The sequence below is a fragment of the Pundamilia nyererei genome, unplaced genomic scaffold, assembly GCF_000239375.1.
Source record: "Pundamilia nyererei isolate P.nyererei 1_Seehausen unplaced genomic scaffold, PunNye1.0 scaffold00017, whole genome shotgun sequence".
NCBI lineage: Eukaryota > Metazoa > Chordata > Actinopteri > Cichliformes > Cichlidae > Pundamilia > Pundamilia nyererei.
In genome coordinates, this window is record NW_005187418.1 from 2,478,553 (window position 1) to 2,500,044 (window position 21,492).

Sequence of the window (21,492 nt, forward strand, 5' to 3'; positions counted from 1 at the left end):
ATTACGGCAAGGCTGGGATGGTCAGTTTGGTAAAGTAAATCCGTTGGGCATCTTTCTTTGCCTTTAGACAACAATTCTGATGGCAAAAGAGCCAAACGGGACAGGCCAAAAAAATAAAAAAATAAATGTGCACAAGAAATCCTGAAATCCATCAGTCAAGTTGGCCTGCGGTGCCTGAACTTCATGCTCACTGTCAGGAACAAACATATGGCACATTTGTGCATGCCTTCCCTTCGTGAGGTTCCTCTCTTGATCTCTGTGATCTCCCAGCTGAAATATTGATGTAAGGAGACTGTTCTTTTTTTTCTTTTTATATATAGAAGGTGGCCTCACTTTTTCAGGACTGTCTGTAAGGAGGAGATCTGTGCTGAGGCTTTGACAGATCTCCAGTGTAGACCCAACTTTTGTTCTCGCGTGTCAGCCTGCAGGAGTTTCGGTTTCTTTTTTCTGTTTTTGTTCAGATCTATACCTTTCTCTATCCCTCAGCACACTTTCACAGCCTGATTCTTTCTCTTTGCTCTTTATTTTTTGTTCTTTTAAAGACGCCTTGTTTCGTACCGCTGCAGAGATTTCTGCATTACATTATTTTCTCCTTGATAACCTGTTAAATAAGATTAGGACCAGAGTATAGAGAGAGGTTGGACGCTTGCGGTTTATCCTTAAAGCAAATATAGCTAAATAGGATATGTCACTCATGATGTCACTGGAAGCTCTTCAACCACACGTTAATATGATTGAGATTATTATCCAGATATTTCTTTTCTTCTCCGATTTTGTAAGAGCTATTTGAGTCATCGTAAAACTCTAAAACCATCACTGCCTTTGATTAAGCTCCTGCAGTAGTTTATGTTCTGTGCTCCAACTTTGATCCTGTCCTCAAAGTCTTAAGTCTTTAGAGCAAGCCTAGCTTTGCAAAGTGGCCCTCCCCACTTCCCCACCTGCAGAGCTCATATATTTTTCAGCAGCAGCAAGCTTGGGGGACAGCCAGGTACACTATTAGAGGGATGACTCAGAAGTGGGACTGGATGGCTTAACAGACTGGAGGTAATCCTGCCTTCTCGACCTGAAAATAGTCTTTCCAACATCTCTTCCCCCCTTTTTCATTTTGCAACACTTTTCCTTTCAGATACCATTCTGCATAGGACTTTCTACATATTTTATATTTGTCTTTCCTTTTCATCACACTTAAACTTGACCTCGACCCTCCACAGTTTTGCGCTCAAGTTTTATTTTCACTCCCATTTCATCTAATCACTCATTTCAGTTCACCTTCTCTTTATTTTTCCCTTTCTCCTCCTGTTCTGCATCCTTCTCAGTGAAAGGGAATTACTTTAGGAAGCAAGTGAGGCTGGGCTCACATGGCATGAAGGGCAAAGATGCACAAAGGGAGCGAGGTTGGAGTAAAGGAAAGAATTGATTTTCCAGTTGGAGAGGCCATGCAATGAAGGACCAAGTCTACCCTCGGGGCTCTGGCTCGTTATGGGAAAGGCCAGCCAGTGACCTTAAGACTCAACTGATCACGTTTTTCTATTCACAGATAAAGGCTTCTATTGGTTTTTATTGGAGTATTTATTCAGAGGAAAGGTTTGGAGCTGACAGATCAGAAAGGTGTCTGAGATCATTTTGGCTTTGTGAGAGTGTGTTACAGGGTATTATGTGTGTGTATACATGTGGGTATGTTGCTGTTTATGTGAGCCTAACCCTGTTTGCCCTTCACACGGAGCACAGCACAGCATCCCCTCTGGCAATTCAGCAGCGCGGTAGAGATGGGAGAGGTAGAGATGGACGGAGAGAGAGGCATATCTAAACATACTCACACCAACAGTCCCATTGCCTGGCTGGCAGCCATGACAGATGGGGGAGTTCAGCTCACGGGGGTTGCCATGGAAACCAGCATCGGTGGTAGTCTGAGCTTTTCCACTCTAAGCGGAGATGGAGAGCTGCACACACACTCTGCAGAGGAGTGCAGCGTGGGCAGCAGAAGCCTTTCGCTTGTTGTTTATGACTTCTTCTTCTTGTTGTTGTTGTGCAACAAGTCGGCGTTATCGGTTCACATTTCAGGGACAGAGATGGGAGGCAGTAATTGCGGATAATGAATTTGTTTATGCCACGATCGGTAATTGTGCCACTGAAGAAAGTGTGACAAGACAAGCACTTGACTGAACAGAGAGATGCATATTTATTTATCACACTTTCAGCTTCCTGTCGCCAGCCCTCCTGTCTACATTTCCATCTTCCCCTCTACCAGAGAGCAATTATCACTCTCATCTTCTCGTTCCCCTCCTCACATTTACATCACCTCGGATTTCTCTCTCGCTTTCTGCTAACAGCAACCACACGATTTATGCCGTTTTCTTCTCACTCTTTGATTCCCGTCATCGATCCTGTTTAAGAGCAAACGAGGCAGAGCACCCGTTCACCCAGAAAGGGTCTAACTAGATGTGACAGGCACTAAAAGCCAATCCACTGCTGTGCTCCAACCCAGCACCACCATATGGATCATTCCTTCAACAGCAGAGCTGCATGAATTCTTCTCTGTTATTCATCTTAATTTTCTCAATCTGTGAGCTGAAACATGCTCGTACATACGTCTCCACTGTGTTGAAGGTTATTAAGATGCACAGCACCGTAATCATACACATTTCTCTCCCACATACACTCGTATACACCCACATAGCATAATCACGATTTATTTCCATAGCACGTTAGCATCTCATACATATATTCTTGCTTTAAAAACACATTCACACACACACAGATATTAAATTCTGTCATGGCGATCGCCAGGGCTTTATTCAGTTGCTCCCTGTAGCTTCATTTTTTATCGTTAAAGAGTTAGGAACTGAGAAATTTAGCTGCCTACTTATTTTTCCATTTAAAAGAATATTTCTACTCTGTTTTTTGGGCGGGGGGAATATTTGTTTGTCCAACAGCAAAATCATACTCACCGATATAAGTCTGCATCTGCCAGCCTCTTAGCTTAGCTTAGCAACACAGTCCTGTCAACTACTAAACTACTGACTATACTCAATATTTAGAAGCAAAGTGAATACATTTAGCTCAAATGAAATTGCAAGTTTTACACTCGCATCTAGTTATATTCAGAAATGAATGAGTCATTGCAACATTTTGGCTGCTGTTAGCCTGCCAGCTGCCCAGTACTGCAAACATTTACAACTTGCCAAGCGTTTGACCACACGTAATACTAAAGCCTTGTTCACTGTGATGACTAGAAATCTTAAAGACTGCACTCTGTCAGCATTACATGCAGCTTGTAACTAGTGACTGACACCATAAAATCATCAGGAAAGTGTTTACTTAGTTTTTTATGCACTTTTTTAGCAAGAGAAGTTGCTTGCTGTTTTCCATTAAAAGGAAACCAGTTTTAATGCATTATCTATAATAACTTTACTTTTCAGACCCAGAGGCTACATCCATATTTTATATACTACATCGTGTGATTGTTATTGGATGAGAATGAGTGCAGGCAGTCTGCAGCTATCATGTTAAGTTGTATTTAATTGACATTTCCAGCAAATAGCTTCACATCACGGTCCACCTACACACCAGTTTTTATTTTTGTTGTTAGAGTGAATAGCTGTCGTCTAAGGGTTCAGGTGAGAAAAACAGACGTGCTTTGATTGACAGCCTGGATCATCGAGCACGTTCCAGGACCAAACCAGCACGGTGCCAGTTTGTACTCGTCGAGTATTCGTTTCAAATTGGTACACAAATACTGGCCATTTACTACCTTTAATGATCCATTTGAGCAGCATGTAAACAAAATACTATGTGCGCCCTTTTATAGAAATATAGTTCAGATGGTTTTCAGTGGCTGATTCCGAGTAGAAAAGGCTCGGCAAGTTTCTGCAAAAACTTAGTTAACTGCAGCCACTACTACTAGTGCTGCTGTCTATTAACGCTAGCATGCTTTATACACTACTAGCAGTCACACTTCTAGGTTTAGACTGATTTGACACTAGATCACATGACACAGACATTAGAGTAGGTCTGTAACGTTTACAGCCACAGTAATTTAAAACGCCTACATGGGTGTGCAGTGTTTCTACTGTACCCGTGTATTTTCGTGCTGTGGCTTTGAACAGGGTGCAGCGGCAGTGTTTCTGCTGTCTTGACCATACAGGTCTTTAAAAGATTCAGCTTACAAACTAGTCTGCATCACATATCCAATGTGAGGTGCGATCGAATCTTTGCTGCAAAAAACACATTTTGGCCGATCTCCCCTTGGAGGTTTCCCTCCTTGTGCAGTTCTGGACTGCTTCCAGCACAGCTGTCACTCCATGGAGGTCCCCTCAACACTTGGATGTGCACTATGTAATTTCACCATGGATCAGTTTTCATGTTGAGAATCATCACTAGTAATAAGAACTAGTTCTATGATAAGTATTCATGCCATGCTTGTCATTCTTCAGCGGGGTTGTGCACCGTGAATTCTTTCCTCAGGGTCAAACACTTATTTGAGTCTTGGGTCATCACGAAACCTGCTCGTCACATTTGACTATCTGCAGCTTCATCCTCGTTCAGCAAATTTAATCCCAGTTGCAGGTTTCTGTTTTGACACACTGAATGCACATCACAGAGGCACATGTGCAAGGCGACAGGATGAAGCAATCTAAAAAAACAACTAAAAAAACCCCAATCAGCTAGATTTAATCAGATAATGTTTTTGAATTTTACGGCTGAAGTCATTAAACTTAAAGATCACATTTTGTACACTACTGCAAGTTAGTGCATGCTTTTTTTTCTTTAGTAGACTGGATTTCTCCTCCTCTCTCCAAATTTAAAATCTCCACATGAACCGGCTGATGGGGTTTTTGTTGTCCCTTTCTGACCTTGTAATAAGTCTGTGGTTGCTTGAGTGCACAGTGGGGGATTGTTAGATTTCTCTCTATAAGACTTTCTATGTAAAGTGACCCAGGGTGACATCTGTTAGTTGGTGTTACGTGAATAAAATTCCAAAGGATCTCTTTGATCTTCTGCCACAATCCTTTAAGCTGATTCCTGAGTTCAAAACTAAAAGGCAAGTTAGCCGCCGCTAATAATTCCCCAAAACTCTTTAATAATCTGACCTCAAATTTAAGCAACTCGAGGTCTTTCAACTGTGTTTTTAATTTAATACACTTTATAATTTAATTAGATTTTGTATTTCACTTTATACATCTTAATTTAATCATATATCTTTTCTGACTTTTATTTTAAGCATTACACAGAATTATTATGTTGTAATTTTGTTTGTAGACAGTGGATGTAAAAGCCCAACAATGGACAAGAGCTGGAAATTAGCAATAGCTATAGACTGTATGTGCGGCACATCAGTTTCATGCTCCATATGAGGACTATGTTAGATTGCATTGTCCCTTTTTAAATAAATACGAATTAAAAAAAATTATTTTTATGGTATATTTGGATCACTTCCCTCTGATATTTTTTTCCATCTCACTTAAAAGCAGTTTTTCTATCTTATATGCTCTGTCATTGTTGTGCACAACAGTACCTGGTTTCATAAAAGTGTGTCTGTGTGTACATATGTGAGTCTGACAGTGTGCATGACTGAGAAGGATTTTGTTTTTATGAAAGGAGAGTTTTTTTCTGAGCAAGATTTGTGGCTCCAAGATTTATTATTATTGCGTGAGTGTGACTGTGCATATACAGCATATACATATATTTACAACATGAGCGCGTGTGTGTGAGTGTGTGTGTGTGTGTGTGTGTGTGTGTGACTGTGGTGTATTTCCAAGATTATGATGCTGTGTTTTTGGAGTAAACATGATTAATGGCTTGTACCTGTGCTCTCCCTCGTACACACATTCTGGTTACTAATGGATCTGCTTATTTTATCTCTGTGCATTAAACAGTGAAACCAGTGAGGCTGCAAATATTTTCTGATTGTAATGACCAGACTAATAATCCGAGGTTATGTTTGCAGATATTTTCATTAAGAACGTCTAATCAGTGTTCAGTAATTTGTCTGAATTCTAACAGGTATTTCTGTCTTTGTATTCTCCTTCCACAGTGAGAAGAGGAAGCTGCAGGTGAACATTGCGAGTCCCATCCAGTGCAGCATGAATGGCAGAAAGTGCACGGTCATCGTTGAGCCCAAGATCAACCAGTCGCAGCCGGACTTCACCAAGAGCCGGTCTGGGTACATCCTGGCTGTTCCTGGCAACTAAAGTGGGCCGAGACAGAAAAAGCAGCTGATTTTGAAGCTGTCTTGAATAATAATGATGATGATTCACTTGTTGTGTTGTTTTGCAGAGCTGCTAATAATGTGACAGAGCAGCTCGGTCCTCAGTTTGGAAAGCAATGCCAAATTTGAATTTTCAGTTGAATTCTAGGCGGGGGGGTTTATATGCACTATATGATTATGCACCAAAGAGGTGTTTGTTCTTTTTTTAGAATCAAAAATTGAAATGATTTGCTTTGTGCAATATTTTTTTTTATTGTGCATTGATTATTTTGAGTGGAGGTGAGAGGAGATTATGCAGCAACTGTTCTCAGAACCACTGATGTTGCATAAGAGACAAAAAAAAAAAAAATCCAAAGGCTTTGCAGCAATTCATAATCCCTGCAGCTCCGTGTGTAGGAGCCACATCAAAAGTGAAACCATAAAAAATTAAGTAAGAGAAAATTCATGTATGACTTTAATTCATCTAAATTGCTTTAAAACAGTAGAAACCTGTTTTTGTTTTCTAAATAACTTTAATTATAATTACTTTAGTTGCAGACTTGCCTGCGTAAGCGGTGAGTGGAAGGTTGTCCACTTATAGTTTGTTTTGTTTTAATAGTTACAATCACATAAAAGGACAGTGAGCGAGAATCAAATAGCACATTTTTCTTTTAGTTTTAGTCACAGGGTGTTGAGCTGGATGTGTTGAGCACATCCTGAACTTTGCAGCCAGCAACACGGAAAAAATCTACTAATTTTAATCTTGTAATCTTATAGTTTCTGTGCGATGTCTGCAGTTTTATAATAAACACGCTAACGCTGCTTATACATATGAGGTTAGAACGTGCTGTTTGTGAACAGCAGTGCAAATATGTGTGCATGCAGAACTTACACTGCATTCGGTGTAAACAGGGATTCTGTAACTCGTTAACAAAAGTCAAATAAGTGGATGATGACATAAGCGTTACTTTGTTCCCTACAAGTGTTTTCAGTCCATATTTTCTCCAAACGTGAGACTTCGTGTTCTTACTGGCCAGTACTGTATAATCCCATGTGAACTCCAGCTCCTAAATGCACTCTCATTTGCTGTCTTTGTGTCTAGTGAATAGCCTGATGACTTGTAGTGGCCCTTAGTCCTTTGGAATAGGCTTCCACTTGACAAATATCCCCTTCATCAAAGGAGAGTGAGTGAGTGTGTGTGAGTGCGATTGAGGGAGTCTGTGTGTGTTGATTAGCTCTTTTCGCTCTTCACTTCTTGGCTCAGAGAGGCTGGCTGGTAGCCACCAAGAAGGAGCGAGGACAGAAGGGTGTGACGTCTTTAGTCAGACTGCTGTCCCCATGACTTTTCGTATATTTTGTGGTCTATTCAGAGACTTCATTTACATCTTATCTCACTAAAAAAAATGAATCACACTTCTCAAAGTGTGAAAAGCCAAATTGTACTAATCTAATCATCAGCGCGTGAAAGTGGCTCTGGGTCTGGTTTGTAATGTTCTTACAAGCTGTTAGGTGAGTGTCCATTGTTAGCACATTCCAATATGCTGTTTTTGTGTTTTTTTTAGAATAATTACAACAAAGTGTGGCAGCATAAAAATTGCAATATCTGTCTTTATGTGCATTGGATGGTGATATTCAAATTTTGGTGGTTTTCAGCAGTGCACATACAAACAAAACCAGGAAGCTTCCTGCAGAGTAGATCTTGAATTGTAAACACAGATGGCTGTGAAACTACAGTCGATGAAAGCCTGATGCTCATCTTCAGTCAGCAACAACACTCTTTGCTTTTCTTGTGTACATACAGTTTTGCTACCATGCAACAAATATATAAGCTTAAAAGTAAAAACTCTTGACTCTGGCAGTTTTAAAATCATTCACACATAACCTCATTTAGTTGGTTTTTCAGGGTCTTTTGATAAAAGTTCATAATTTTGATCAGCCGATGACATTTCTACTTGTTAAGAAAAAAATGCTTGACAACAACATTTTTATAGCTAGAAAGCTGCATTCAAGAACTTCACAGACGCAGGTATTGAGCTAAATGCAGCACTTAACATACTAATAAAATTAAAATTAAAATGGGTTCTTTCTGATTTGTCATTTGTCACCAAAAACATCTGCTAATGAAAGTCAGGTTGGTTCTAAAATAGGGAAGGAACAGTTATGCTGTCGGATGCTTTTGTTGAGTCCAAAGATTATCGGAAACTTTTAGTACTATATAATTATTCTGCCCACAGTCACAGGGCCGCATTGTCTCTGTGTAAAGACACAGGAAAGAATCTGGGTTAAGGAACAACAGCCCAAGGTTAGCAATGGAGTTCCCTCTGTGTCTGCCCTAGTTGAAGAGGCAGGCTTCGTCACAACTGAGAGGAAAACTTGTTAGCAGTCGTTTTAGCCACAGTTCTCCGACTGTGTCTGAGTGTTGTATGAACAAGTCATTTATCTAAATTAGCTTGTGAGTGCCCCTCTCCCCCATTTTTACCTCAGAGCTTTTCTGCTGGATGACCTTGTCCTGTTGCTTGATAAGACACAGAGTTGTTTGGGGAAATTGGTGCATTCGTGGTGTGGATTAAGGAAGTGACATTGGCAGCGCTAATAGGTGGTTTTCAGAGGAGCTCAGCAAAGTCTGTGTGTGTGTGTGTGTGTGTGTGTTAGCTATAACACTGCAGCTCTCCATATCCTCCAACATGCAGTAATCTCCCACAGGGCTTGTCCTCTCCTCTCCTCCTCTCTGCGCGGCTATTCACCGCTCATCATTAGGATGGACTCGGTGTCACTTCTCACTTCAGCGCTTCTCTCGTTGCTTTCTTAAGTTAAAGGGGGTTGGTGAACAAAGCCCTGCCCGGGATCCTTTCCTGTACTTGCTCTGCTTCTTTTCTCCTCTCTCCCTGCCCCCATTCCTCCCTCCTTCTCTGTTTTTGCTTCCTCGGTCAAATCACTTGGCTGCCTGCCCAGCTAGGCTGGCTGTACCATCCTTCAAGGCGATGAAGATCCTTCAGGTTTATACAATTCTTCAGTCATCCTGGAGTCGAGAGGTGTGGCAATAAAGAGGGAGAGTACACCTGCAACAAGACAAGGCAGGAACTATAAACGATCAGAAACAAAGCTCCTTTAAATACAGAGACAAAGATCTTAATAAATATGAAGGAAAGGAGAAGATCTCTTTGTCTTGGAGCCAGTGAAAAGCTTTGTCACATCTTTATAGGAACACTCACCTTACCTGTGCTCTTTGACAGGCGTCTTTACCAGCTTTGATTTTACACATTTCCGAATAGTTATTAAATCTGATGCACTAATGACTACCCACTCTGTTCACAACTACATGTGAATTATAGTCTCTGAATTAAGAGCAGTGGCCAAATCAAACCTTCAGCACCTTCAACTTCACAGCCAGCCTGTCAATATTGGGCCATTTCATTGATTCAAGTTGGAAACCTATCCAGAATAGCTCTGCCTCTTTACTGTCTGTAAATACTGACACACATACTTACTCACCTTGTCTTTGACAGAATTTCATGCCCTCAGCTCCAGATGGAAGCATTATAGAACCTAAAAAACATATATATATATATATAAAACATAACTAACCCTCCAATAGCTTACATTTCATTCACCTGTATTTTGGTTTTTTTATACCTTGAGGTTATTTAAACATACGTGTTTTGAAACTGATGGAAAATTAGTGCTGCAGGTCTGCAGTGGATCAAGTGTGTTTTGTGCTCCACAGCTCTGCACTGGGAGCATGACTGAAAACTATATCTGATGTCATGTAGTGTAGATGACAAACATGCAATTTCATTTTCACAATAATCTTCAGTACTTTCATAAAACACCTGGGCATTGTAGATTTAGCAAAGGTTACTGAAGCACACATACAGTCGTTGTGGATGTAACCACTGCATCAGAAATACATTGATGCACAGTTAGTGCAATAAATGTTATACAGCACAAAATAGTCTGTGCATTCATTTTAATGGAGGGACATGTCACCCGGTAATACAGTGATCTGGATGGCACATGTTTTTGGATATGTACACAGTGTGTTGTTGGCTGTTGGGTTTTCATGGGATTTATTAATATGGAAAAATCACAAAATTTATTCTTTAATGATTTTTATTACATTTTTTGATGTGCAAGTCTAATCAAAGATAATTGCTTATCCTTTATGCTGATTAGTAGTTTTACCATAAGAATAAAAATCAAAGGCAAGATCAAATATGAATGCTAACATTTATGGACGTGCCATTCTTCACTTTATTGTGGCGTGCAGTGAGATGCAGTCTCTAGTTTCTGTTATCAAGCCCATCCATGTTAGCCAAAGTGAAACAAATTCCCTTTTCTTTATTGTAATTTATTCTGTCGTCTGTAGCTTTAAGCTAAATCTGTATGTATGCAGCATTCGTTCAGCAAGTGCCTAATTTTATATTAAGTTTGTATTTTGCATATTTGTGTAAGATGTCATTAGTACCATAAATATACTGTAATATATTTATGGTACGTCTAAAGGGAAATGCTGTAATATTCTGTATGAATGCTAGTTATATTTCTTAATGAAAGCAATTTCAATAATTGATTTATTAATAAATTTATTTGCTTCACTAAGTGATTCCCATTGTGCTTTTGTTGCATGTGTGTGCCGTCATGTGCTACAGGCATGCTCAGATAAGAGGTCATTAATCTGTAAATGATGTAAAGGCTAATGTTTTGTTTCCCAGTCGTAGTCTCTAACACATGATGCGGTAATAGCTGGGCAGAGCGCAGTGTTAATCCACCCACTAACAGCTGTTTCTCCGGTTGACGTCGAGACGGCTAAAACCTCTGCAGTTGGCATGACAACACCACTTCCCACCGCCAGTGTGTCACCAGCCATCATCAGCTATCTCAGCAGGGGTTTATAATCCACTGGCTGATGGATGACTATCTGCTGCAAAGAGTGGGATGAGTCTACTTTTCTTCAAGGCCAGTGACTAACTGAGGCCGGACTGACTGATCTGTTGGGTAAATGAATGAGCAGAGCTCAAACTAACCCAGAAACGTCTGTCTCGGTGTGGGAGGTTTCCAGTACATGTGAAGTAATGTACGGATTTACATTTCTGGGGTCTGTTCTGCAAAGATAGACTCTGACTATCACTCAGAGATGTTAAACATACAGCCATACATTAAAAACATAGACTGTATACTAAAAAAGGACCCAGCCACAATAATTTTACCAGTTGGTTTTGGACTTGAATTTAGGGGCCGATGGCGCGATATGGCAGCCTCGCTTCTGTCAGTCTGCCCCAGGGCAGCTGTGGCTACAACCGTAGCTGCCTCCACCAGTGTGTGAATGCGAGAGTGAATGAATAGTGGCATTGTAAAGCGCTTTGGGTGCCTTGAAAAGCGCTATATAAATCCAATCCATTATTATTATTATTATTATTATTAGAAGCCTCGGTGTTGACATTTTGGTCAGTGTCAGGTTTGCTTATTGGAGCCAGACGGTGGAATTAGGAGTTACTTATAGCGAGAAGCATCTATAAAGTGTACAGGTGCAAAGCTCAGGTGTAAATGCCTTCAAGATGCCAAGATGCAACAAACTAATAAAATACCAGAATTTTAATTTCTAGAATATGGAGTTATTGAATGTCTTGCCAGCAAAGTAAGTTATATTATTTGTACAATGGCTCTATAAACAGTGACACAGTGGTTAGCACTGGTGTCTTGCAGCAAGAAGGTCCTGGGTTCAAATCTACTGGCTACCTCTTCTCCCTGATTAGCTTTTACCCACAGTCCAAAAACAGGCTCATTAGGCTAATCAATGATTTGTGTTGCCACCCGCAAGACTGGCAACAGCTGCGCTAGGCTCCAGAGCACCCATGACCCCGAACTGGATAAGTGGAAGAAGATGGATGGCAGCCTAGCAGACAGCTGTCTGTGTCGGCACACCTGTTCAAAATGGGCACACGCCTAATTCCAGTTATTAAAAATTTCACACAATATACAGTTGCTATGAAGGCGGAAGCTTTCCATAAAGGGCAAACCCATTTTTAGCACCAGGCTTTAAACATGCTTTTTAATGCTGCCAAGAGAGCGATTATCAACCACGTGGTTACAAAGGAAATGTATATATTTCCTGACCAGTTGCAAGTTGTTAAGAACTTAAGTAGAGGTTTCAAATTGCTAATTGCGCTGAGGTGTTTTTGTTCTTGACAATGACAATTATTGCCGATTATTTTGGGAAGACACAAAACATAGCTGACTGAGCTTTTCTTTAACAACATGAGAAAATATTTATGCTTGTGATTGTTGAATAAAAGGTTTGCAGTAATGTAAAGCATAAATCACTGAGGCTCAGGATGATCTCAGTGGACTGATGACAGCCTCACTCCACTACATTTCTATTTCTACTACAGTCTCTAAAAAAAGCTTGTTGTTGCTGACTCTATTTCCATCAGCACACAACAGAATATGATACATTTTTATCTTTTAACACCACTGGTGAGCTAAGGAAACATGGCTCTTAATTAAGTAGCCTTAATTTGACCTGTCCTGCCCCTAAGCCATCAACGGTAATGTGCAGACCATCTGGTTACACATATTAACACCTACAATCAGAGAGGCCACTCTAATCTGTGAAATCAAATCAGGTCTTTCAAAACCCCACACATCTAGAAAAAAAAGAAAACCTGATACAAAAAACTATGGATGACAAAGTATATACTCTGTATATTTACAGCTGTCACCAACAGTTTTATAGCACGTATGTCTCTGTCCCGCATGTGGGGGTTTCAAGGTCATTGCTCAAGAACATTAGTTGTGGATGTGGAGGCTAGGATCAGTTTTGCCAACACAGTAAAAGAGAGCCGAACAGAGCATGAACTGCCAGTTCAGATATAAACGCAGGTGTGGAAATTAAAAGTTATATTTTCCTATGGCTCAGTAACACTGAACCTAGTACAGAGGGCAATTCCACTTCCTATTAATATTGTTCTGACAATGGCTGCAATTCACCTAGAGGGCACTCATGAGATAGTCCTCAATGAACTGAACTGAAATACAATATACAGCTTAAACAAACCATCTTCTGTTATGACTTTAAATTTATACAGTAGGCTCCTACTATTGTTTTCTAAGTCTTACAGGAAAGCAGATTTCCTCCCTTTATGGCACGTGTTTTCATAGGTAATCTTAGGAGTGTTGTTATGAGCGAGTGGTGTCTAAATAGTGCTGGCATAAAAGTCCACTTTGTCCCACTGGACACAAACTGGCTGCAAATCGAGAAGGTTACAGCAGAAAATGCTCACGAAATGGTTCTGAATGGGCACGACTGAATAAAGCTGAACTAAATTATTATTGATCTATGATCCAAGACAAAAAGGGAAAACAGTGAAGACAATTTTGCTGTAAGACACTAGCATTGAGCTCATTCATATTGACTGATCACTTTCAGGATCATTGATAGTACAAGACTCCATTAGCAGTGATAGCACAGAGTCTAACTATATGTTGGAAGAGTAGTCAAAGAAGCACATGTGTGTATAAGAAGCAGCTGGTTGTGGTGGGTAAAAGTACGGTGGCCCTGAGAGGCCAAACGGACTGCAACTTCAGAAAAAAGTGACTGCCAAAGTTATAACAGTTAAGTAGACGGTGTATGTGTTTTACAGAAATTGTGCTGCGATTGTAAGACATGTGTACAGTGGCCAGCTATCTTAAATTTCACAACAATAAGGCATCATGACAAGATCTAATAAATAACTGGGGGGTTTTATTTTGAAGAAACAAACATTAGAATCCTGAGAATTTAAAGAATCCTGTTTCCCAAGAGCCTTTATTCTGAAAATCAGACATGGCTGTGCTCAACAGAATAGCTTCTTGTGTAAAAATGAGGGTTTTAAAGTATATTGGTCTTCTGTTAAGAAACTGAGGATGATGGAGCTTAGATAAATGACTCAATAATAGAGCCGCTTTGGTTTTTCCATACTTTACATCCACACTAAAAGTCACAAACAGTCAATGACTGTGAGAGAAGGATAAAAAATTTAAGATGGATTGAAGTTGTCTGCAGGACAAACATTTGATTGAGAAAGAGACAAGTCTTTACTTCCACCAATCAGAAGAACGGACGGTTAAAGAAACAGAGAACGGAGATTTAAATTAAACAATGTAATGATTATATTCAAGTCAGCCAGCTTGTCAGTGTGTGTACGCGTGTAAGCGCCCCAGCAGTTAGTTATTCTTGTCATGTTGTTGTGTGTACACAGAGACATCTGGGTAATATTTCACTCCAGAGAAAGTTAAAATTCAGAACCACAAGTCTCATTAACATGATTTAAAAAAGAAAAAAGAAAAGAAACATGAACCCGAAAAAAGTTGCTCTACAGATCAGCGGTTGGGTGAATTTACCAGAAGAGGTTATTTCAGCTTTATTACACCCTGTCACTCAAATGCCTCCACATTAAAAAGTCAAGATCTGTTGGTTTTGAGGAATTGTTGCTCTAGAGTGAGAATTGTGGGCTTGCAAACATCACGTTGAAGAAAAAACTTCTCTGCTCCTCCAACTCTGACAGTTCATAAGCCCAATCTAGCCTTCTCATTCACCTGAATGGGAAAAGATTTGGGACGATTTTTAAAGAATTCAAAGCCCATAAAACAAACATGTTACAAAGGTATAAGCAGCTGTCTCGTTGCTGGGCTGGTTGTTTTGGTGTAACAAGCAAACAACAGGGATATATGCCTGTGATGTCACTAATGCTTACAGAACATTTTTCACTACAAACTAAGCCCCCGATCTAGGAATCATTGATCCATCCATCTGTTTTCTTCCACTCATTTAATTCAGCTCTTAAACCAGTTGAGGCAACCCCGGACAAATCACAGATCTATCACAGGATCTAGAAAGTAAACTGTATCTAATTGCTTGACAATTTGAAAATTGATAAAGATAAAAATGCAAATAAATATAGCCCTGCAACATTTCTGGGCTACAGCTGCATAGTGCTCAACTGACTTCATACTTTTGAAATCTTGGAAGCATCACTTATTGATTTGGAAGTCCTGAGTATTTACCATAATTCTCCTCAAGGCTGGGAGACTTATTGATAACAGCTCTGGGCACTTACTTGGTAGTTATTTTGATGCATTGTTTAAATTAATTTTCAAATAAATGAACCATCTTTGCTCTTGCAGAATTCTTCCATAGACTGCAAGCCAGGCACGTACCATACTGTGTCACCACCCATGAGCTAGCTGTCAAGCTATTGTTTTAGACCAGATTAGATTTTGGTGTTTACTGGGCTGCTTCCACGGATAAATCCACACAAACCTAATAAAGCTCTTTCCCTAAGAAAGAAGATGCTAATATCAGATTTCACACACATTAATCCACCGCCGGAGGCACAAAAAGACAAACGACGGCCTTGAACGATCAGTGCATTTTATTTTTTTCCATCACAGTACAAAAATAAATTAAAATAAGCAGAAACAAACTAAAAAAAAAAAAAGTTTCAATTACAGCAACAGCTTTTTTGTCTTTGTCAGAAAAAAAAAGATTGTTTTTTTTACTGAATAGCATCAACGCCCCTCCCTCAGCCCATCATGGGAAAAACCGAGTCCTAGTATCAGTGTGGCTGGAGAAAAACAACATGTCACACATTCTTCTGTACAGTTAAAACGCTGTCATTCACACACACACACGCGAGCGCACGCACGCACACACGCACATCTTTTTCCATTCGCTCACACGTGCAGCCTTCGACTTTTTTGATTTTAATCACCTTTTTTTATCTACAAAGTACGCAACGAGATACAGAAAAGAACTTGACAGAAATCGTTAACTATCACTTGAGGTTTTTTTTTTCATATTTTATAAGCTTTTGAAAGTATTTTTTCAAACAACTACTTAATGATGCAAGTGAAAAAACATGGCACGTTTCAAGTGGGCATGTGGACAGAGAGAGAAAGAGAAAAGGGTGTCTGTTTTGAGGCCCTGTATCCCAAATGCCCTGCTTTTTTCTGCTAGAGCAGAAGCCCGTCCAAAGTGTGTGTCCCTCTATTGTGCCAGAGCAAATCCCTCTAAATGAACTGTCTTCTCAGCCAGCGTGTGACTCCACATCCACAGCAGAAAAAGCCACAGGTCGTGACTGCCTGAGCTCCTCATTTTCTCAGATTCGCACAAACACAGCGGTGATGAGAGAAATAGAGAGGATGGGTGAGGAGGGGCAGATCTTTCTGATCAGAGCTTTCTGTTGGCACTGCCAGCTTTTTAGACAGATTTTCAGAATACTACAAGCTAAAGAAGTTCACACAATTTCTCTTAAGACACCAATTGTGAAGCTTATATAACCAAATACTGTAGCTCATGTAGTAACTGAAGTCATTAGGTTAAAGAATGAGGAATATCTCAAGTATTCTGCATGCCTTCTGTTTGGTTATTCCATGTCTTTGTAACTTCTGATTAAAACTGTGATTAGTCTTCTGCAGCTTGCCTCATCTCTCTCATCAGAGGCCATGCTGATGGATTATCCTAAAGGGTGAGCTGTGCTTTTCTGCAGTCGAGATGCAGGAGTCATTGCGGTTTAATTGATTTATTCCACCGTAAAAATGGTTTGTGCTTTCTGTTACTGATATGTGGGGGACAGCAGGTTGGGATAGCTCCCGATTCAAGTCAGTCTCTCAGGACAAAAGATATTCTCGGGGTGATTCTCATAACTAACAGCTCAGCGTGAGTCAAGGTGTCCTTCGGGATGCCACATCGGTGATGGTCAGATTTAAGCATGGTTTTGATCTAACGGCTTTTCTTTTTAAATTAGATATCCACTGATAAATCCCTGCAACATTCATTAGCATAAACCAGATCAATCTTCATTCCCACCAAAGATAAGCACACCGGCTTTAACCACCAAGCCCCCTTCACCTTTTCTTCGTGTCCTTCCCTTAAAGTCTCTCATCGCAGTCTCTCATTTACATTAAATGTGCCTAAATAATACATAAGTGGCAATAAATTAGGTTTCCTTATATTAGTGTGTGATGAAAATCCACCCTTCATTCAACAGCTGGTCAACCTGCACAGAATTTTCTCAGACGTGTGGGATTTTCATCAAAGATATGGCACTGTTTTAACATTTTCTATGCTGAATCAGAAGCACAAAAACTCAAACATCATTCCAAAATGGTTGCAACACAACCTATAACGACGAAAAGTACAAAAAAAAATTTCCCTGGTAAACAAATAGCCTATTTTATCAAGCATAGCTAAATAAACTAGTGTCACTTTGTTCACAGCATTCTCTAATGCAGATGCAGTTGGTTTACAAATCAAGTAAAAAGAAGAACTGCTCCTGCCCTCCTGGAGACTCTGTAAAATTGCATGGCACACATGCAAAAACGTTACATTTTTCTAAGTAAAAAAAGAAAAAAGGAGAAAAAAAATCAAAGAAAACTTGTTCCAGAAAAGCAATAAATAAGCCTCCACAGGTGCAAGCCTCGGAGTAAAACATCCATTAACTTGTTTTATTTTTTTCTAGGTGAAAATAAAGTAGGTCTTTCTGAACACACACAACATGACCACTTGTGACTGGCCACATGTCCACTGGCTGTTGTCTTTTCTTTTTTCTTTTTTTTTTTATCAAAAGTTCCACAATGCAGTGCTTATTGTCCATCAGGTCGCTGCAGAGCCGTAAACAGAAACCCACGAAAATATGGATCCAGCACTGATGGCCCCCGCTGTCCTTTCCTTAGATGGCCAGATATGCATACAAAAATGTCCAGTCGTATCTGTTTTAATGGAGAGGACGTGGGTGTTGGCATTCCAGAGAGGCAGGGTTTGCAGCCGGGGGTGCCTGCTCATCCGTGAAGAAAGCCAGTCAGGCGATGGCCCTCACCCTCCTGCAGTAAGTAGGCAGTGCACATCACATCGTCAAACAGTCAGAAGGTCACTGCTGCAGCCTCAGTCCTGTCCACATTCATTGCTGTAGATGTAAGCTTCCTTTTCAAAACAACGTTTTTCCTTTTTTAAAAAATTTTTTCAGTATTTTATATAGATATAACATATCTGCATGTTAGCAAAGGATTTACCCAAGTCTGGCATTTCTTTGTTTACATATAACTGTCAAAAAAAGAAGAACAAGCTTTCATTCTTGGGTGTATTCATAATCCATCCTTTGCTGGTTTGGAAATAGTTTTTTTAAAACCCTAAGCCCCATTTTTTGGTGACCTTTGTGACCTCAAACACACACATATGAGATAAACATGACCCATATCAATCCCCCCTCCTTCCATCAATCAGTCCTGCTAGATGCAAAGTTGGTGTGAATGTCAAACACTTCTGAATCAGTCTAGTTTCTCAGCAGTTTGGACGATTATAAATAAAAAGCATCACAAATATTCTAAATCCCAGACTGGAGGTTGCTCCCACCTCCCCAAACCTCTTCGCTCCCCCGCCCCTACCCCACCCCCAAGCATCCCCTCACCGGTCCAGGCCGATGAGCAGGCGGCTCCTCTCCTCCTCCTTCTGGCTCTCGTTCTTCAGGTCGGCGAACACTTGAGTGAAGTAGTGCGGGTCAGAGTTGATCTGCAGCATCTTGGCGCTCATCAGGTTGATAATGGACAGGCAGCGGTCCCAGAAGGTCTCCTTGGAGCTCTCAACCAAGAAAGGCTTGAGCGGGTAAGAGATTTCATTGCCCATGTAGGAGTAAGACAGGTAGAGGCAGGTGAGCAGCACGGCTTGCAGCTCGTGCTCCGTGGCCACTTCAGAGGAGACCACATCGCGGCACAGCATGTAGACAAAGACCACATTGGCGGGGGTGATGAATCCCTGGTCCTGCCAACCCTGGAGCAGCAGGGAGCGGTCAACACTTCGCAGCCACAGCACTGGGTCAGTGGGTGACAGGTGCTTCAGCCGGTAACAACGTCGGCACAGAAAGTCCCCAAGGCAGCGCAGCAGCTCACTGGTGGAGGCCTGGACGATCACTCTCTTAGGGGTGCCAGGGGCCACATTGGAGTTTGTCAGGGGGGCCTTCTTGACAGACGATGTCGTTGTGTTGGAGTTCTTGGTGAGAGCTGGAGTGCTCTGATCCTGGGTGAAGGTGGACAGGTTGGCGCATGACTGCGACTTCTTCAGGTTCTCGTTGTTCAGGTGGGTAACATTGTTCTGGTAGGTGCCGTTGGGCTGCACCTTCTTGGAGCCTTTCTTCTTTGCTGACACCGCTACGATCCGCTTCCAGGGGAGCACGTTGATGAGCGAGTGGCGCTTCAGGTTCTTGTCTTTGGCGTTCTTGCTGTTCTGGACAGCTGTGTAGTGGCCCACGGTGGCTGGTCCATCTTCAAACAGAGCCGACTTTCTGTAGCTAGGTGACAAAGATAGCACGGTTCCCATGGTGACTGCAGGGAGGCTTCCAGGGGCTTTAGCCGCACTGGTTCAGAAGAGGTTTGGAAGGGGTGGGGTGGGGGGGATCCTGAGGGTCTCAAAGCCTGGATGTTTCTGGGAGCTGAGAGTCCCAGGCTACAGGCTGCTGCTGGGCATCTAAAGCGCTGGAGGGGATTGTCCTGTAACGAGCTCTCTGAGGGGATTAGAACCACCTTGACTGTTCTATTTCAGCTCCCTGTCTGCGTCTCAGGATGGCCACTGCTGCTGGAAGCAGAAAAGATCAATAATCAGAAACATAATTAGTAAAAGATCACTCCCGTTTAGATTATCAGTGATTTTTTTTTCATAGAAGCAAACATTTTTCTTTTTCATCAGATAACAGAACCATCATTCACCTTACATCAGATAATATCTGTTTACAATGTTTTCATGCACTCTTGTCTGAGTGCTTTATCGGGCAATCAGGCTTATTAGCAGTATTGATCCCACTCAGTAAGTGGTGGAATGGATCAGCCTATAGCTTAGGCTCATTAATAAAACGGTATAGACCCCCGCTGCTGCAAATGATCAGCACAATAATCACCTTATAAACGCTTGAGTGTGAAAACGGCGCTTTAGCTGATTTTTATGTGCAGTAGATTATAGAGCATGTAGAGTAATGCACGTGTGATTCGAATAGAATCATGTGTCGTAAATATTTTATAAGAGCTATATTTTACGGTCAGTGGCGACGAGTAAGAGTGAAGCACGCGCCACCCTTCTCGCTAAAATGGAAGACCGGAACGTAAACACCGTAATAACAGGTGAAGGTCGCGTTTGATCAGCGTAAAAAAACAAAACAAAAACAAAAAAACCCCCAATGTCACGACAGTGATGTCCGTTAGAATTAGACGAACAAATACGTAAAGGGATGTTCGCATTTTTTATTTGGACGTTGCTCACTGCAGCACCTTTGAACACGAGAGGCAGTCGGTGGATCGACCTCACTCTCTTGCGCAGGATGCAAGCTGTTCGATCCATCATTCCAGCGCCCCTGTTATCAGCTATTATCAGCCTCGTGGCTCAGTTATTTGTTGCGAGAGAGATACCGAAGCATCAGGCGAATGTGCCTGCGCTGGATTGAAATGAAAGGATTTATTGGCCTGTTCGCCGTGTGCATCGGTTGCTCTCCGTGGTGCTGAAACTGAGCGTCTGCGTCGAAACGAGAACGCTGGTTGTGATAGGCGGTGGCTTTAAAAATGAATCAAATCCTCATCTTTTAAACCTCCCCCGTCCCCGAAAGTGTAACAATGCGTCGATGCATTGTCTGTCTTCACCTTCACAACCCTTTACTTTACATTTATAATCATATTGTCTTAATTGGATATCGCTGCGCATTGTTTACACATAAAATGAATCCACAAGAAGTAAAAAAAAAAATGCCTGGCTTTCAAAACAAAAACAAAAAAACAGAAAACAGTCCCCCAGATTCGAAGCAAACTTACCAAATCTCCAGCTCAGTGTGAAAATAACTGCGATATCGAGGTGATGCTCCGCGTATCGAGTCTCTTCTTCCCTATGAGGCGTGATAAAAACACGAAACCATCTCGCAGGATATGAATGCAACAAAGAACGTAATCCGAGCTGAGTTTAAAAATATATATTTGTGTATCAAGCAGCGCATCAACACGCGCCTGCTGTCGGCGGTGCGCAGACGACGGCAGGCAGTTGTGGAATGGATGCTTGGATGAAGATGTGCTTGCTCCTGGTCCTCTTGGCCGTGAGATGCGGATGCTGCGAGGGCTGATGTTGTGTTGTGCCACTGACTGTGTGAGGATGGTTGACGCAAAGGCGGTGGTGGGGCGCCGCTATGCGCTCTGTGCGCGGTGTTGTTTCTGATGGGAAACCACTCCGCCTTTAGCCACACACACACACACACACACACACACACACACACACACACACACACACACACACACACACACAC

At 41.3% G+C, this 21,492-nt stretch overlaps 2 protein-coding genes across 4 annotated transcripts in view; one reads left to right on the forward strand and one right to left on the reverse strand.

The window, feature by feature from the left end:
• Nucleotides 1–6,634, forward strand: part of myo1d (myosin 1D) — a 113,768-nt gene extending 107,134 nt beyond the window's left edge. Inside the window, exon 22 of the mRNA XM_013908949.1 lies at nt 6,035–6,634. Coding sequence (XP_013764403.1) covers nt 6,035–6,191 — 157 coding nt within the window. The 3' untranslated portion in view covers nt 6,192–6,634. The remainder of the gene's footprint in view (nt 1–6,034) is intronic.
• A 9,237-nt stretch (nt 6,635–15,871) lies between these two features.
• Nucleotides 15,872–21,374, reverse strand: cdk5r1b (cyclin dependent kinase 5, regulatory subunit 1b (p35)). Of its 3 annotated transcripts, none has more exons than XM_005725814.1 (3): nt 21,011–21,374; nt 18,631–19,787; nt 15,872–18,046 (listed from the first exon to the last, which is right to left on the reverse strand). In XM_005725814.1, the coding sequence occupies exons 2-3, from the start codon at nt 19,533–19,535 to the stop codon at nt 18,025–18,027; spliced, it is 927 nt and encodes a 308-aa protein (XP_005725871.1). In that variant the 5' UTR covers nt 19,536–19,787; nt 21,011–21,374; the 3' UTR covers nt 15,872–18,024. The 3 variants fall into 3 exon arrangements, with proteins under 3 accessions (XP_005725871.1, XP_013764422.1, XP_005725872.1); XM_013908968.1 differs by having other exon boundaries at nt 18,631–19,790; XM_005725815.1 differs by lacking the exon at nt 15,872–18,046 and having other exon boundaries at nt 18,627–19,787.
• Nucleotides 21,375–21,492: the final 118 nt, after the last annotated feature.